General features: G+C 38.5%; 1 protein-coding gene across 1 annotated transcript in view; it reads right to left on the bottom strand.

Annotated features, from left to right (window-relative positions):
* The window catches only part of SOX6 (SRY-box transcription factor 6), a 386,487-nt gene that overhangs the window by 68,171 nt on the left and 300,168 nt on the right, over positions 1–18,148 (bottom strand). The window contains exons 10-12 of the mRNA XM_080642731.1: positions 12,764–12,913; positions 7,053–7,278; positions 4,022–4,209 (exon numbers count right to left, since the gene is read on the bottom strand). Of these exons, the coding sequence (XP_080498857.1) occupies positions 4,022–4,209; positions 7,053–7,278; positions 12,764–12,913 (564 nt within the window). The remainder of the gene's footprint in view (positions 1–4,021; positions 4,210–7,052; positions 7,279–12,763; positions 12,914–18,148) is intronic.

Below are 18,148 nucleotides of genomic sequence, written 5' to 3' on the forward strand. Positions count from 1 at the left end.
GGACTGAGGGGCTTCACTGAAAGGCCAAGTTGCTGCAACAGTACTGAACACGTGTCTCATTTTCCCCCAAAACTAAATAGCATATACACACATTCTATTTTAAATACTCTTTATGTTAATACTAAAGGCCCAGTGCACGAAATTCATGCACGGGGGGTGTGGGGGGGTGTCCCCTCAGCCCAGCCTGCACCCTCTCCAATCTGGGACCCCTTGAGGGATGTCTGACCGCCCGTTTAGGCCCGATGCCCTCCCCTACAGGACTGGTCCCCCCAACTGCTCTCCCTTGCAGGTCTGGTCCCTCCCCTAACTGCCCCCCACTGCAGGCCTGGTCCTGCCCCAACTGTCCTCCCCTGCTGGCCTGGTCTCCCCCAACTGCCCTCCTCTGCTAGCCTGTTCACCCCTAATTGCACATAACTCCCCTCTCCTGCAGGCCATCTTGTGGTGGCCATCTTATGTCCACATAGGAGCAGCCATCTTTGACCACATGGGGGCGGCCATCTTGTGTCTTAGAGTGATGGTCAGTTTGCATATTACTCTTTTATTAGATAGGATTCCAAACAAAAATTTCCATATGTATTTTTCAAAGAAATATTTCATTCATGACATTAGTCAAAGGCAAATTTTTTTCATAATTTAACAATAATACAGCTATTTAAACGAAATAATTAGTTTTTTGTAGAATAAAATTTCTGAAATGTATTAATTCTAAATATATTTTACTGAGCCCAGTGTTTTTCAACTAGCAGTAATTTTGTCCTCCCTCCCCCAATAGAAAACATCTGACAATGTCTAAAGTCATTTTTAATTGTCACAAAAGGGGGGAATGCAGCTGATATCTAATAAATAGAGGCCAAATTAGTACCCCCATGACCAAGAATTACCAGGGCAAAAATGTTAATAATGCCAAGGATGAGAAACCCTGATTTAATCTAATAAATCTGAAGTTTCTAACTTCGTGTATTACCTCAGTTGGAAAGGAGTTTAAGTATGTGAGTTGGCCAGTATGCCAACACCTCTACTGCTTCCTTCTACTGACCCACTATTGTGTGAGGATCTCTTATCTGTGACAAAGTAGTATATTTGTCCCACATATTTAAAACCCACCATGATTTAGTTGGAAAGGATAATGAAACAGACTGACAGCTGTCAGTAGGGTGGAGTGTGTGTGTGTGGGGGGGGGGGGGGGCGTTGGATGAAAGAAAGTGAAGAGATTAACCAAAACAAAAAAAAAATGTAAGTAACACATAGACACAGACAACAGTGTGGTGATAGCCAGAGGGAAATGGGGGGAGGTGGGGATGAAGGTGGGCAAAGGCAGGGAAAGTGGGGACAGAAAGAAACTTTGGGAGGTGGACACACGATGCAGTGTGTAGAATGTAGATGATGTAAGGTTTGGTGAACCAATATCACTCCAATAAATTCAGTTTTAAAAAATGGAATGGAAACATAAGGTAAGAAAGTTCCTACTCTGTACCAGGAGTTGGGCTGGGTATACTCATATAAGCTTATGTCATTGTATCTCAGATTACTACTCTTATATTATAGATGAAGGAATTGAGAGTCAGGTTAACCAACTTGCCAAATATCACGTAGTTGGTGACACTCAGTGACTACTATTCCAAGTGAGAATATATATTTTTTAACTCATTAATACTTTCTCATATATGCAAAGAAAATTTCTGAATCACTAATGGTTGTTACTACTCAAAGAAAATTTTTGAATCATTAACGGTAGTTAATGGGGTGAGGAGGCTAATTAGCTTTTCACCATATATCTTTCTGTATTACCAGAATTTTCAGTAAGTATATATTACTTCATTTGAAAACTAATAAATAAAAAAGACTCAATTAAACAAATTGCTGACATGTTTCTCAAATTAATTTTAGGATTAACCCTGGACAAAATTGTAAAGTAGGAGATGGTCCATGGTGCATAAACCCTTGTTTTTAACCCAATTTCCCACTCATTAGCCCTATGCCAAAACTTCTTTATGTACCCATGTTCCAAGAAAGGATCTTAGGAAGTTATTTACATTAAAATTAAATGTGTTATTATTTCATGGTGTTCTCACTGAGTGCAAGACAGTATCTTAGGTCAAAAGAATGACTCTGTGTTTATCCTTAACATCAGAGAGATAGAAGAGGTTTGGGGACAAGGCCTTTTTTTTCCTTGTGGTCCTGGCAGCTCTTAAAGAAGGGCTCTGCCTTGTGAGCCCACTGCCAGGGATGAAGCACTTAACAGAACAGATCCAGTGGCTGGCATGTGCCTGACGAGTCCCAAGTATATAAATGTTTATGGGTTAAAAGGCACTGAAAGACCTGCCATTCCCCCAGATAGTCTCTCTCTGACCTGATCTGAACCTTCTGCCAAGAGGATCAATCAAGGCAGGGTGTCAATAATGATTACATTTAAATGTATACACACACACACACACACATATATATATATATATATATATACATATATATATATATATATATGTATATATATATATATATATATATTTAATGTTAACATCAGTAATTCAATGCAATGAGAACTGAGAGTAAAGTTGAATTCTTTATTAAGCTTTGGGAAGTCAACACTTCCAGAGCTAAGCTTTGTAATCTGGTAAGGGCTTTGGTCACAGACATGCTATGAGAGTTCCATCCTCTCAAACCTCTTCCCAGCCCCTGGTATCCCAGCTGTCTCCTGGCTAACGTATATAGATCCATCAAGAATGGGAGGTTGATTTGAAATGAGCAATGGCTCTGTATCCCACAAATTGATTGTCTTGTGTCCCCCAAAAAGATATATTCAAGTCCTCACCTTTGGTACCTGAAAATGGGGCCTTATTTGGAAATAAGGTCTTTGCAGATATAATCAAGTTAAAATAAGGTCATCCTGGATTAGGGCGGAACTACATCCAATGACTAACATCCTTCTAAGAAGAGGGAGATTTGGAGAGACAGGGACACAGAAGACAGCTATGTGAAGAGGGAGGCAGAAATTGGAGTGATGCACGGAATGGTAAGGATCATTCATTCATCAGATAATCAAATTTTTTCACTCAACGAACTACAAAAGCCTCTCAAGTGTCCCCATTCTTAACCTCCTCCAGTTCATTCTCACACATCACATGAATGCTCTTTTTGTAGGTAAGTCACATCATGTCAATGCTCTGGACAAAACCTGTCTAAAGGTTCCCACCACAGAGTAAAATGCAAAGTCTTTCCAAGGCCCACAAGGTCTACCATGCTCTGTCCCACACGTCCCCTTCTCTCATGCAGCACCTGCCACACTTGCCTTCTGGTCATTGGTCCTATGCCCCAAGGGCCTCTACGCTAATGTTCCCGCTGCTGGATGCTCTTACCCCAGCTCCTCGCAGGGCCTCCCTGCACCATGACTTCATTCATACCTCTACTCAGTGTCACTTTCTCAGAGTCCTTAGCTCCCCGTCTAAAGGAGCAACCCCACAATCCCTATCCCCTGAACTTGCTTCTATTTTTCTCAAAGCATGTATTCACTCCTAAGACTGCTGGCATTGCATTCTATATTTCATATTTATTTTTTTTTTGATCATCTGTGTTCCCCTATTAGAATGTCAGCTCTATGAGAGCAGGGATTTTTATCTGACTTGTTTACTGTTGCATCTCCCATGCCTAAAACAGTATCTTCCATAAAATAAGCACTTGATAAATAGTTGCTGAACAACAAAAAAAATCAGCAAATGCATTCTGTAAGCTGCTTTGTTTTATTTTTTGCTCTGGCTGATAGGACACTTAGAGCAAATTCAGTGATGAGTTATAGTAAGCTATCCCATCATGACCGCATAAGCTTCTTTTTAAATATTATATTCTTATTCTAATAACCTCACATATCCCCTTTATTATAAGATATTTCTAAATCTTTTGGAATGGGACAGGAAGACAACGGGCAGGTAGGTTGAGTGCCTGGTTGATGCTTGAGAGCCTGGAAAGAGCCAGATGAGAAGGAGCCAATGGCGCTAGCGAGCCAGTGAAGGAGGGAAGCCAGTTTTACCTTTTCATTCCTGCAGTTGTTCAGCCCCATATTATTCATGGAGGGCAGTTTCCCATCAATCCCGTGTGGCTGTTGCTGCTGTTGCTCCCGCTGGATCTGCTCTCGCATCTTCCGAGCCTCCTGAATGGCTTTCATCACCGTGTCCTGATCCCCAAACAGGGCAGGGGAGTTGAGACTGGACAGGATATCTGCACACACAGGATGCATTATCAGAGGCTTGTGAGGTGAGAATCTTTACAAAATATTGCTGCTCTCCACTCCCCTGTAGAATGCTGCATTTGCCAAACAAGGAAGGGGCAAGTTTGCTATTAAGAAAATCGCAATACTGTACATAGAGCACAGAAGGCCAGGGCGATGAAGCTGTGTTGTTTTGTTGGTGGTGGTTTTGGGTTTTGGTTTTGTTTTGCTTTGTTTTTTAGCTCTTGGAGGATGCCCTAGCACTCCAGTTTATCTGGGCTGTCAACCCACCTCACGGATGAAGGTTCCTGGATTCCAATTGTGTGTATATATTTATCTGCGCTGCTATGTCTAACAATTAGAAGGAGAGTAGTGGGGAAGAAGGGAGTGGGAAGGGGGAACAGAGATGTCTGTTCAGGCTGCTCATTATATTTGGTGTGCTAATTCAGGAAAGCTGTTGCTGGCCTAGCAGAAAGGATCTGCGAGGCTACATGCGTGCTTCAATGACATCTGTATGTGTGTGTTTGCATGTCCACTGCAGGAGAGAGGGGGCGGGAAGAAACACACCACACTCTCTGTTCCCCAGTCACTGGCTGGTTAATGAAGCATTCTACTCCTCATGCTGCCTCAGTTATTTACCAACAGAATGACAGCCCATTCCCTGCCCCCAGCCCCATCACCCACTGCTCTCAGCTTCCTGCCTTCCTGATAGCCAGGCTGTATGAGTGGGGATGGTTTTCACATAAGAACAAAGCTTTAAGTAAAGTGATAATAAAGGTTTACTTTCATTATGTTCCATGCAACACAGTGGGAAAATTTTCAAAATTAAACTGACTAATTTTCCTTCATATCTTGCATTATACTATAGGTTAAAATTTATATAGGTAAGTTTTTCCAGTTCAACAGAAAAGTAAAACAATTGCTTGCTGATTAGTAGATTTCAACCCACTTGTTTGTAACCTGGTATGACCATTTCATGGCCCATGTCTGTGTGTGTGTGTGTGTGCGTTTGTGTGTACATGTGCACCTGCCTTTGCTTTTAGAAAATATTCTCAAGGCTATCTATGGGAAAATTTTTAAATCAGTCACTTTTTAGGATATAGAAACCCATGTCTTGTGCTCTGAAGCTTTTCTGATAACAAAAAAAAAAAATCTCTCCTATATTGTCTGGAGCAGAGAGGCATTACTTCAGCCCATTTCTTTCAGCTCAGGATCTAAGACATATGCTCTGCTGAAGTATAAACTTCATAAAAGCAGGGCCTGTGACAGGGTCACCTCTGTCCCTCACAATGCTCAGTACAGCAAATCAATGCTTTCCCAACAAAACTTGGAAATGGATAATAGGAGGGCCATTTCAAGATAAACTCTATTATTATTTACTGATGTTGGCTTCTTTCTCATCTCACAGCTTCCAATGATCCAGTGATCACATTCACACACTGGGTTTGCTTTGGTCCTTCCTCCCACAGCAAACCCACTGACTTGGGCTGAGGATCTCAGGCCTCCAAAAGGCATCCTGACTCAAAATGAGAACAGGCCGCTGTGTGGCTCCTAATGTGCAAATTTCAGTGAGAACGAGTCACCTCTGACTTCGACTCAGCACAGTTCTGCAAATGCCCCGACTGTGGGTTCACAAAAGGAGCGCTGATTCCGTGGGAGAGGACCTGGATTCTGGTCTTAGTTCTGCTGATTGCACAGATACATGGCTGTGGGCAAGTCATTTTACCTGTGAGAACCCCATTTACATACAACCAGGGTAATAACACTACACTACCTAACTCATAAGATTATTGTGAAAAAAATCAAATAAGATAGGCAAAAATGGTAAGCTGTAAATGGCTATATATATACATTATTTAACTTATTGCAATCAGCATTTCAGGCTCCAGGACTCAATAACACAAGGAAGGTAATATGGTGAAGAAATGCTTAGGTTATTCCCTAATCCCTTTGAATGTCTGTGTCTTTATCTGAAAAGTGAGAGACTTAAAGTGTATAGTAACAATAAAGTAACAGAGCTCCTGACAAGTTTTTCACATGCTTCATTCCACACGCGTACTTGTAAGGGTGCTGGTATTCACTCAGCCCAGCCTTTTTAAACCTTACACCTTAAAGGGGCCAGACACCATGTTAGGCAATTTACATGCATTTTTCTCTCTTAATTCTCATAACAACCTACGAGCCAAGGTAATAATATCCCCCTTTCAAAGATTAGGAAACTGAAGTTTAAAAGATTAAATATCTTCCCCGGGATTATACAGCTAGTAAGTAAAGGCTCTTAGTCCAAGTCTGTCTGACGCCAGAAGCCATGATTTCCCTGCACACTTCCCACATGGGGTGTGAGCGTTCCTAGAGAGACCTGGCCACGTGTCAGCAACTCTAACAAGCCAGAGGATCACTATATCTTATTATATTCCAATTTTATTTCACGTATATTTGTTTTAATGCAAACTAATAGATTAGATGTGAAATCCACATACATTTTTAAAAAGAAACATAACATTTCAAAGGAATTTTGGACTTTGGGTGGGCAGCTTTGAGGCCAGGGTCCCTTTAGGTCCTTGGAGGGCTCATGGTCACTCCTTCTGCCCAGAGTTACTTTAGTGGCAAAGCACTGATGGAACACAGAAATTCCCAACAGTCTGATTTGCTGGATCGAATTCATCATCATCTCAAGAACCCATCCCCAACAGAATTTATATGATGGCCTTTTCCAAAAGCTCTAATAACCCAAAGGGCACCAAATTGGGTTATGTTTCAGTAGGACATATTTTGCTTTTTTGCTTTTTCTTGGACTAAGGAACACTTTGGAAGCAAGGATCAATCATCACTCAACAGGTGTGTGTTCTGTTACCTAATTCATAAGTCTCTTCCTGGTGTTGACCTTTCCATTTACCTAGAGAGGATCCCCTTCCCAGGCTCCCTGCAATGGGGCTGGGGATGCCGCTTTTGTTGGGCAGGCTGACGGGGCTGGTTTTGCTGGCTGGGAAGAGGCTCTGGGTGGGAGAGGTTGGGGACTTGACAGGCTCCGCTGTCTTGGGTCTGGATGAGAGATTCAGCGGCTGTGCTGCTGCTTCATCCTACGGGAGTTTAACATAAATAATTATTAAAAAGAAAAAGACAAATGAAGCACATTATCACTTAGTAAGCCACAGTTATTTTACACCTCAGAGACAATGCCACATTCTCCTACAATCATAACAAAAGAAGCTAATTATCTACCTCCTTGAAGATTCATCAGAAGGAAACCTCATTAATTTCCCTGTGTTATGCTTCTATTTACATTAACTGTGTAGTTGGATCATTCTTTTTGCCAAATTAAAATCTGAATTAGCTCACATTACAGCTTAATTTCCTAATGTGTTTTCAGGGATCTAAATTAACCTAGGGCATTTACAAAGAATTATTTAAAATTTCAGCAGCTCTGTAGTGCTTTTGTGTTAGTCTCTCTAAAAAGTTCCTGGGACTATAAATAGGCCCTGCAGCTAATTTTTTAATATATATTTTAAATCAAACAATTGCAAGTACTTTAAAAATGGAAACACAGGAGGACTTCTCTGATCTCCTGGGCCTCTGCCCGGAGCCGCCTGCCGCAGCATGGCTTCTATGTGGCTTTCTGGGTGTGGGCACTCTTCATGGTCTGTATTCTGGTCTCTATTCATGTTTAAAATTAATTTTTGCAAAGAGCTAGCACACATTATAATTATGTTTTACATACCATGCTATATGCAATTTATTTTTCATGTCTAAAGTGATGTCTCTTTATATCTTTGCTCCATATATTTACAGAATGTCTATTTTAAGACCTGTCCTATACTGAGCACAGGACTCAAATATCTTGCTTGTAACTCTAGTTTAACCAGAAGCTCGGAAGCTAAGCTCCTTGCCATTATTTTGTCTCATTTATCCTGCCATAAAACACCCGTAACACTTCCACCATGCTAAAAACTTACTTGTAATATGAGCATATTCATTTAAATGTTCAGTTTTAAGATCTACATTATTGTGTCCTAAATAAAATTGTCAGCAAATGTTAATTCCTGTTTTGCTTCTGAGGAGGCACAGAGAACTTGCTTTTAATGTTATTGTTTAAAACACACAGTAAAGCTTGGAAACAGAACATCCTCCCCCTTGGTAACCCTGTGACCTCTCTGAGGCTCAATTTCTTCATCTCTAGGAGAAAAAAAGGCCTGATTTTAGCTGATCTCTAAGGTCTCTTCCAGTATTAATGGTCATTGTTAAAGAGGCAACAAAAGGGGATGCCAGAAAATACTACTCAGGAAGGAGAACTCGAAAAAAATAAAAATCACATTCAACAAAGGAGCCATTATGTTCCAAGCACTGTGCTAGACATTTTCACACATATTAGCTTATGTCACTTTCAATAAACTACGAGGTTGGGCAGTATTATTCTAACTTCACAAAGGAAGCTGAGTCAGAGTGATGAAAGCACTGTCCAAAGCTCTATGTGGAGGGACAAAATCTGAATTCTAGTTTATTGGACTCCAAATCCCAGGTCCCTTTACTACTATACTATCAGAGACAAAAAGTCATTCGATAATGTAGGGATGTCCTACAGTGTTTTTGCTCTTGTTTTGTTCTGTTTTTGTCATGGTAGGAAATAGGTAATCAGACACATCCATGTTGCTATGTTCTTTCATTTACATCTAGACATAGCATAGGTTCTTAGGTAACAGTTACATCCTTTATGAATGTCAAAATTATCCAATATGCTTAATTATAATTTACTTCCTTTTGTTCTAAACTCAAAGGATAGTTAGACTAGTCAGTTCCTTTATTCATATCTAAGTAATAGTGATTCATATACTAGGTTCACTCAGCTTCTTAGATATCTAAGGTCAGAGTTTTCTTCAAATTTGCAATTACTTCTTAAATATAGTTTTCTGTTCCTTCATTCTCCTTCTGGGGTTTCAGTTGCATATATCAGGTCATTTGATGTCCTGCAGCACTGTCTTTTTCCTCTGTATTTAATTTTGGATAATTTCATTGTCATGTAATCAAGTTCCCTAATCTTTTCTTCTGCAATGTCTAGTTTGTTGCTAATCTCATTCAGTACTAATCCAGTGAGTATACTTTTCATTTCAAACAGTGCTTTTTTTTTTTCATCTCTAGACATTCAATTTGTCTTCCATGTCTTGCCTTATAACTCTTAGGTTTTCCCCTAAGTTCTTGAACATATGGAGTTTATAACATCTGGTTTTATTCAGCTTTGAATATACTTCAATTTATTTATCTTTATAATTTAATAATTGGCACTTCCACAAACAATGCCACTGGGCACGGGAGGCACCTATCAGCTCCCAATCATGTACATCTCTTTCTACCATGCCAGACCTGCTACTGGTCCTCACAGCTGGTCCTGGCCTGACAGAAACTCTGTGGGTGTTTGGGGGGAAGCAGATTTGCCTAATTCCTCAGTTGGCTATACTTGTAAGTCTCTTATAATAGCTGTGTTTACTGTTTTACCTGCTAATTCAATGATATGTGTCATTTGGGGGTCTGGTTCTATGGACTGAGTTTTCTCCTCATTATTGTTCATATTTTCTAGCCTCTACGAAAGCCTGATAATTACTGAATGGACACTACACATTGTGAACTTTACATTGGGTGTCAGAGTTTGTATATCCCTCTAAATATTTGTGAACTTTGTGCTGCGATGCAGGACAATTTAATCCTTTCTGGACACACTTTTAGGTGCTGTTAGGCAGGTCCAGAGATGCTTTTAATCTAGGGATAATTTGGCCCCACTACTGAGGTAACACCCTTCTGGGATTCTACTGGACATGCCATCTGTCAGGAGAACTTTCTACTCTGGCTAATGGGAATTCAAACCATCCTCAGTCCATTGTGAATCTTACAACTGTTTTGTCTGCTAATCTGATCTCCCCTGTTGTTAGATAGTTTCCTCATATACATATGCTAATCAATACTCAGCTAAATTTGGGGAGCCTTCAGTAGATCTTCAATGCACTCTCTGTGTGCAGCTCTACCCTCACTGGCACTCCACCTCACAAATTCCATCTACCTTAGTATCCCTAAACTATGAACTCTCTCTCTTTCCTCAGGGAGGCTGCCAAACTTCATGTGTACCCCTCCCTGCACTATTGCCTGGCAATTCCCTCTAGATAGCAAGCTGAAACAACTATGGTCTTTGCCTCACTTTTTCTTTTTAATCAGGAATCACTGTCCTATACTCCTATTGTAAATGTCTGAAAACCATTGTTTTATATATTTTGTCCTGAGTTTCAGTCGTTTAAGCTGGTATAGTATATCTGGTCCCTGTCCCTTCATCATAGTTGAAAATGTTAATCCTTCAGGTAGTTCGTTAGTATCTCTCGGTATACACCTAGAAATTTCAATCACAAGCGCTACTACCACCACCACCATCTTCTTTATTACCACCAGATCATCATTAACAGCCTCATCACCACTACAATAACATTTTGGAATACTCACTACATGCTAGAGGATGCATTCTCGTATTTAAGACCCATAATAATATGAACTTTCATTTTACAGAGAACATTAAGTCTAAAGAAGGTTTAAGTAACTTGCCCAATGTGACACGACTGGTAAAAATGATTGAACTGACATTTGGACAGAAGCATTCTGACTTCTGATGTTGAGAATTATAGTGAATAAAAATTCTGGGGGAAAGAAGGTACATAAAACCATTTGTGTCTATTTTTGTTACCTTCAGAGAACTAGCCTTTTGTGATGTAGACATGTTATATACACAAAGAAAGCAATGACACAAACAGAAACATGAGATATTTTAGTGACCATAATTCTTTCAATTAGAAGATTGCAAGATTGTTCTCAGAACTTCTTCAATAATAGATAGGAGCTATTTTTAAAATTTAAAACATTTGCTTTATGTTTTGGCTTATATATTTTTACCCACACATACAATAAACAATCTAATACATATAAGGAATAAGGAATACTTTCTTTGTTATTAACATAAAATATAGTCAGGTCAAATTATATAGAGAACTCCCTAAGAATTTGCATGTGGTCAAGTGAGTAATAAAATTCAGTTGGCCCACGAAGCTGGAATGGTGAAAGCAGATATAAACTTAAATTTAACCAGGGAACATTTTACTCATCCAGTAAAGGCTTGGTTTGGTGCAGTTCCATTTGGCCAATTCACTTATAAAATGACTTTTTCATGTTAAAATAGCTAATACTCAATACCTCAAGTCACTGATGTTTGATATGCTCATACTCTAACAACTGTAATTAAACAAAGTGCCTTGGTTTGAGTTGTAGTGTTCTGACTCTTATTCACAAATAAAAACTCTTGGGATATAAAAAGTCTGTTACCATAGTTATGCTACCTTAATAAATGTAAACAGCGTATTTTCATGTTTCAATATTTCTAACAACAAAGCATAAATGTCCATTTAGTTCTTTGGAGAATTTAAAATCACGGGTGGCATTAAATTAATTCCTTTAGGTGGGGCACAGCCAGAACTATCTCTCTTAATGATGTTTACTTTTCTTATCTTTGGTATTTAGGACCCATTTTTATAAAGTCCTTTCTGAAATCTCAACATTTCTGTCTGAAAATATTAGAAAATAAAATGATTTCAGTGAGTTTGTAGCATTCAATGATTTTTGTTGAGTTTTGGATATTTTCCATGTGAAGATTTAATAATTGTAAATTTCCTCCCAACGAAGTACTTTGGGTACATTACAATCATACATCTGTGCTTAGCATAACCCTCTAAATAGATAAGTCATTATATAAAACAATTGTTTTTTCTGAATTGTTTGAATTTGTTAATTCAACTTAGGAAGGAAAGGCAATCATAAAAACCAACCAGTACCACCTATAGGTACCAGCTGTAGCACAAAGTTGGAATGGATCATCAATTTCCCTTAGTCACCAAGTACCTCCTGGCCGCCCCATTCTTAGGCACTGAAAATCAGTGAGGAAAGGTATCTATTAATGTCCTAGCAATACCTTGGGAGAGCCTGTTTATCTTATCACAACCTATATGGCATCAGACATGATTATGCAATGCTACCCCTCATTCTTCAGAGCCCACCTTCCTATTTTTGAAGGGAAGACCTTTATCAGAAAACCACATAAAGCCCAGAAGTAGGCTCTTTTTTTTGTTCCCCTTTTTAAATCTAAAGTTTGGAGATCCTCCTTCTCTAGTAGTATAAGTTGGCTCCCCACCTGTTTAAGAAACTTAGAGAGAAATGTCACAAGTCTATGAAAAACATTGGTAATAAAACCATGGCCATTCATGCCAGTGAACATTAAAAAATAAAAGCTAGAGTCCAAAGGGGAAAAACTCTTGAGAAGTGAGTTTACAGATTTAGGTAAAGATCTCACAATATGGCACTATTGTTATCAAACGGGAAACACCTGTTTCTCAGTGCTCAATCATGAAATTTACCATAAAGAGGAGCATTTTGGGGATCCTTTATGTTGCTATGCTTCCTGCTGTTTATTCCCAGCACAGCCTGGTTCACTACCTTTTTTGTGAAGCTATTTTCCAAACTGTTTCCACAATCCTGCAAAGCAAGTACCTTAACTTGAGTTACAGGGCTGGTCCCTCTCTTTTCATTTTTTATCCCAGTAGGTGACACTGCCCCTGCTGTGTTTGGTGGCTGTGGAGTTGATGGCATCTTTGCTCCAGGTGACACCTGCATGCTGGCCAGCTGAGCGGCATAGAGCTGCTGCAAAACAGGGAAGACAAACATTATCTCTTTAAATGCAGCTGAAATGGAGTTTCAGGAAAACTTACCGTATTGTTAGATACATATTTCTCTGACAGCTTTGCAATTTCTCTTTCACTATTTTTTAAAGAGGAAAATAAGAGAGATCAAATAATCTAACAGAAAAAAAAAAAAGTACAGGTATGGGAGTCATTGTCCTGTCCCTGGTCCTTCCAGCAATAACTTTATGACCCTAAACAAAGGACTTGATCACTCTAGAACTCATTCTCTTCAATCGCACAAAAAAGGAATTTCACTAAATGGTCTCGAAGATTCTTTCTAGTGTCTAAAATCTTTATAAAAAGTTCTTTAAAAGCCAGTGTGTCCATTCATGTAATTTTAACATTTGTGAACTAAGAAACTGATCTGAGCTTTCCTAGGGATTTCCTACAAGAACGTTGTTCTCATTCAGTACTGACCACGCTTCTCTGGGCCCGCTGATCTATCTGAAGGATGCAAGTGCTGCCCTCAAGATCCCTGAGGCCCAATGGACATCGCTCTTTTCTCCGGGTCCTATTTCTAGGCAGTGTATAACGTGGTCCTAAGGAAAATACAGCCAGATTTGTGAAAAAATAATAGTAAGAAAATCAAGCTTCTTTCTTGTAGCATAGGACGTTAAATGCTTAACTGCCAATTTATTAGGTTTTGGATGATATTGGTGACACATGAACGTGTAGATCTGCTAGTTGACCAGAATTCAGATAACTTAATCTTAACACTATTTAATGCTTGAAAACGCCATTCAAATATTTTCTTTTCTTCTTATCAAGAGTAAGCCGTTACCTTAATAGGCATATTATAGCATAACAAGTAGAAAACTTCCTAGATTCAGCAACCACAAAAAAAAAATAGCTCAAACTTTGCCACATTAGTAGGGGAGAAAAAACAGGTGGTTTGTATGTAATTTCCAGTATTACTATCATTCAGATGGACAAATAAAAAAAATTACAGTAATCAAAAACAGACCTTTCAGCACATGTAATTAAATGAAAGCTTAATAAAGAATAATTTTCCAGAGCCAGATGTGCTTATGTCATGATTGTTGCTTTCTTTGGAACAATTTTTCTAATATAACAAGCCTCTAAAGAAATTAAAGCTTCATAATTCTGTGTGTGCAATGACTCAGTGGCAAGAAAAATCTCAAGAAAGTGTCAGTCAAACTGCTAAAACTTAGGGGAGTAAAGGGGACTGCCTTTTTTGTTTCCTTTTTATCCTGTTGTATCTTTTTCCTTTGAAATTCAGCCAGGTGTCTTCAAATGGGGGGGAGGGGGGGAGGGTGGAGGGCAAGTGAATCTTCCGGAAAATTTTCTGCTTGGCGTAAGCCAGTGTAGAAAAGTTCTGTACTAAAGTGGAGATGGTGGAGAAGTGAAAAAGTGTTGACTGTACAGTAGCTGGTATCATGAACAGTATGCCTGACTATTGAGTATTAAAGAGTCATGAAATCTTAGGGAGGCAAGAGTCCTTAGACATCGCTTATGCTTTCATTTTACCTCAGTAATTCACAAGATCAGAAGAAAGTCAAGTATCACGCTTTTCAGATTAAAGACTTAGGCTTGACTTCGATAAAAAGAATCCTGTTTGTCAAATAGATACAGGTTTAGAAAACAGTTTCACAGCTCATCTGCTAAGCTAACATCAATTGTATATGTTTTATATGCAAGGCTCTGTGCTGGGCACTAAGGAAGATTCAAAGTCTTGGCACAAGCATAGAGTTGTGTAGGAGATGTAAGCTAGGGATCCTTAACACCTAGCTTGTACCCTCCTTGTGATGCTTATCACAATTTTTAACCTTCTGTTTAGTTACGCACATGTCTTATCATCTTTGGTACACTGTAAGCTTATTGAAGTCCCGATCAATCTAATTATGTTTGAACTAGAGGACTGATGCACGAAATTCGTGCAAAAGGCTTAGCCCTCGCAGCCGCGGTGGCTTGCCTCAGCCCTCACAGCCCCGGCTTCATCAAGAAGGTAGTCTGGAAGGACATCCAGAAGGATGTCCGGAAGGTCGTTTGGCTGTCCGGTCTAATTAGCATATTACACTTTTATTATTATAGATGCCAAGCATCAAGAACAATGCCTTGCAAATAAATGATAACCAGTCAATATTTTCTGAATTAACTAACAGTATGTAAAACCACTGGATATTTGGAAGGTGAAATATTCTCTTTCTAAAAATGAGGCAACAGAAGTGGTATATGATTATATTTACTATGTATGTAATGAATAGTTTTGTGATATTGAGTTTAAAAAAACGAAAATAAATTCAGTGCAAATTATATTGTTTCACGAGAAATGATTCATTTGAAGATGTTTGTTAAAATGTCAGGCAGATAGCTGCTCAATAATTGTCAAACTTTTCTAACACATTTATACTGCGTGAGCAGTAACTATGGAGCAGTACCAAGATCTCTTCTCAGCCCAGTTACTTATAAATTTAAAAGTATCTCTAAATGCTACTGTATCTTTTTTTGAAAGAAAATATTAGTTATTCAAATAAATAATTTTAGCTAGATCACTGCTTTACAGATCAATTGTTTACATAGGGAGAAGGTTAAACTCTGATTAACTATCACATAGGAGTTTATAACAAGTACGATTCTTAGATCATAGTTTTTGGTCATAATGATGATAATAATGAATATTCATTTCCAAATACAGTTGAGGTTTTGAAAAAATAAACAATGTAGTAAAGCTTCTAACAGGCTTAGCCAAAGTTCCATAAACATTTAACATTTGGTGAAGAGTGTTTTTGGAAATATGGATTGTTCCATTTCAATGTTGAGAAATGCACAGTGATTGTTTGGGATACTGAATTGTTTCTTTTTCCAGATATATAAAATAAATGCAGTGCACATAATGTTAAAATAAGTCTAGCTAAATATTTTTCAAAATTATAAAATCACATTTTACAGGAGTACTTTCACAAATGCTTTTACTATTTTACAGCTAAAAATATTCCACCTATTTTATGAGTTCATTTTTAATAAAGTAGTCAGCATTAAAATTTTGGTAAGCTGAGCATTGACATATTTGGCATCTAAAACTGAAAGGACTTTAACATATCATTTAGCCAAGTCTGACCTCCCCATTCTACTGATGAGCTGAGGTCTAGAGAGCAGAAGCAGCATGCCCGAGATTTTGTAAGTGCTTAGGACTCACTCATTCCAATGTTATCATTAAAAGTACAAATGGATATATGATGAAGCAACCTTTGCACCTTTCAAGCATGTTTGCAGCATTGATGAATGTGTTCAATGACGGATCTTTATTACATGCTCACTATTAACTAAACACTGTGCTAAAAGCTAGAGGTACCACAACAAGCAACTCAGAAAATAATCCCTACCTTGATGAAGCTAGAAAGAGAAACATATTAAATAAATGCTTAGACAGTGACTGTAAATTATGGTTAAGATAAGTGCTGAGAAACGAAAATACAGAATGTCAAGAGACCATCTAATAAGGGTATTTAGCAGAGTCTGGAGGATCAGAATAGCTTCTCGAAGGAAGTAACATTTTAAATAAGAATTATCCAGGGGGAAAGGTTGATAATGAACATTTTAGAAAGAAGAAACATCAATTATTATGGCTCTGGGGTAGAAAAGAAGGCAACATTTTCAGGGAACTTTAAAAGGCCAATGTAGCAAGGTTGTTGCGTCAATGCGGAGTGGGATGAGAAGAGGCTAGAGAGGAGTAGGGCCTTAGAGGCCACATTAATAATTTCAGACCTTATCCCCCAAACAGAAGTATCTACAAAGAGGAATGAACTGAAACCAAGACACAACGAAGTTTTCCTATGATTTACCACTAACTCATTGACCAATCTTTTAATTAAATTTGATGAAGATCTCACAAATCCACAAATATATACCTCCAATAGTAATTGTAGAGTTTTTGTCCTGAGACTAGCCTTAAAGGACAACCTATCTTGCATTTGGATCCTAGTGACACTTGAATAACTAAGCCTGCTTAGATTCAACACAAAACAGTAGGTCTTACCAACCAAACTCAGCCTTATGGTAAAATTCTTGAGTGTCTTCGAGTATGCACACTAGTCTATGGCCCGGACCTAAGAAATGTATTGTGTCAGAGTCATTTTATAACACTATTGTATTTGGGAAGAGAGGCATACTTTGCCCCCCAAACAGCCAAATTCTTGTCAAATTTTAATGGATGGTGTTACAATGTACCTGATATTTACCACATTGTGAAGTATATATATTTTTATAACTGCTTTCTATGATAAAATCATGTAATATCCCCAATGGAGAGTGCCATAGGGAAAAAAGGTTCAAGGCCTTTTCTTCTCATAATCACATGGTTTACACATAACCACTTAATCGGTCATGTAATCATGGGACATCACCCCCATTCATTCACGTGTTAATTCAACAAACATATAGAGCACTAACTCAGGTACTGTGCTAGGCATTTTCCACTTATTATGTAAACTTCAAAAGAATTATATAAGATAGGGTTACCCATTTTAGAGTCAGTGTCACTTTTAAGCCCATGTACTTTCTGCTTTTGTATGTTAAAATTAAATTATTTTAAATAAGCTATACAGTGAATCACAATGAAACCCATTTCCTGCCCCTAGCCACAAGACAAGGATCATTGTCCAAGGAGAAGAGAGACTCTGAATTTGCTGCTGTTCTGAGCTCTCAAATAGCAAACTATAATTCCAGATGTCTTACAGCTACTTCTTCTAAAATGCATTTCACAATCTTCAAATGGAGACCACCAGCACTGGAAGGAGCAAGAGGCATAATTTTGATCCAAACTACTTCCTTCTCCAACCAATCTCTAAGCCATAACATAAGACACCTGAAATACCCTAGTGACACGTTTTAATAGACTGATAAAGTAAAAAGCACTATGCAGAGTATGGGTAGAAATAAGAGAACTTGATAAAAGGGACACTAACAGGGGCTTTAAACTGGCACCAGTATGCTCCAGTATACAGAAACCAACAGTAAGGAAAGCAGGCACAACTTCACACACTGGTTCTCTTTGGAGTGAGATCTCCTGTGTTTTATCATTTCAATTAGAAAGGGCTTTGTTAAGTGGCCTGTCAGAATCTGGCCCAGAGAGAAAGAAAAAAAAATTCTCCCTCAAATGCAACGTGCCTATTGGTGGATAATAAGAAAAGGAAGAGAAGGGAAATGCCTTTCTATAAGAAGAGATTCACAGACA

This window comes from Plecotus auritus, assembly GCF_963455305.1.
Source record: "Plecotus auritus genome assembly, chromosome: 9".
Classification (NCBI taxonomy): domain Eukaryota; kingdom Metazoa; phylum Chordata; class Mammalia; order Chiroptera; family Vespertilionidae; genus Plecotus; species Plecotus auritus.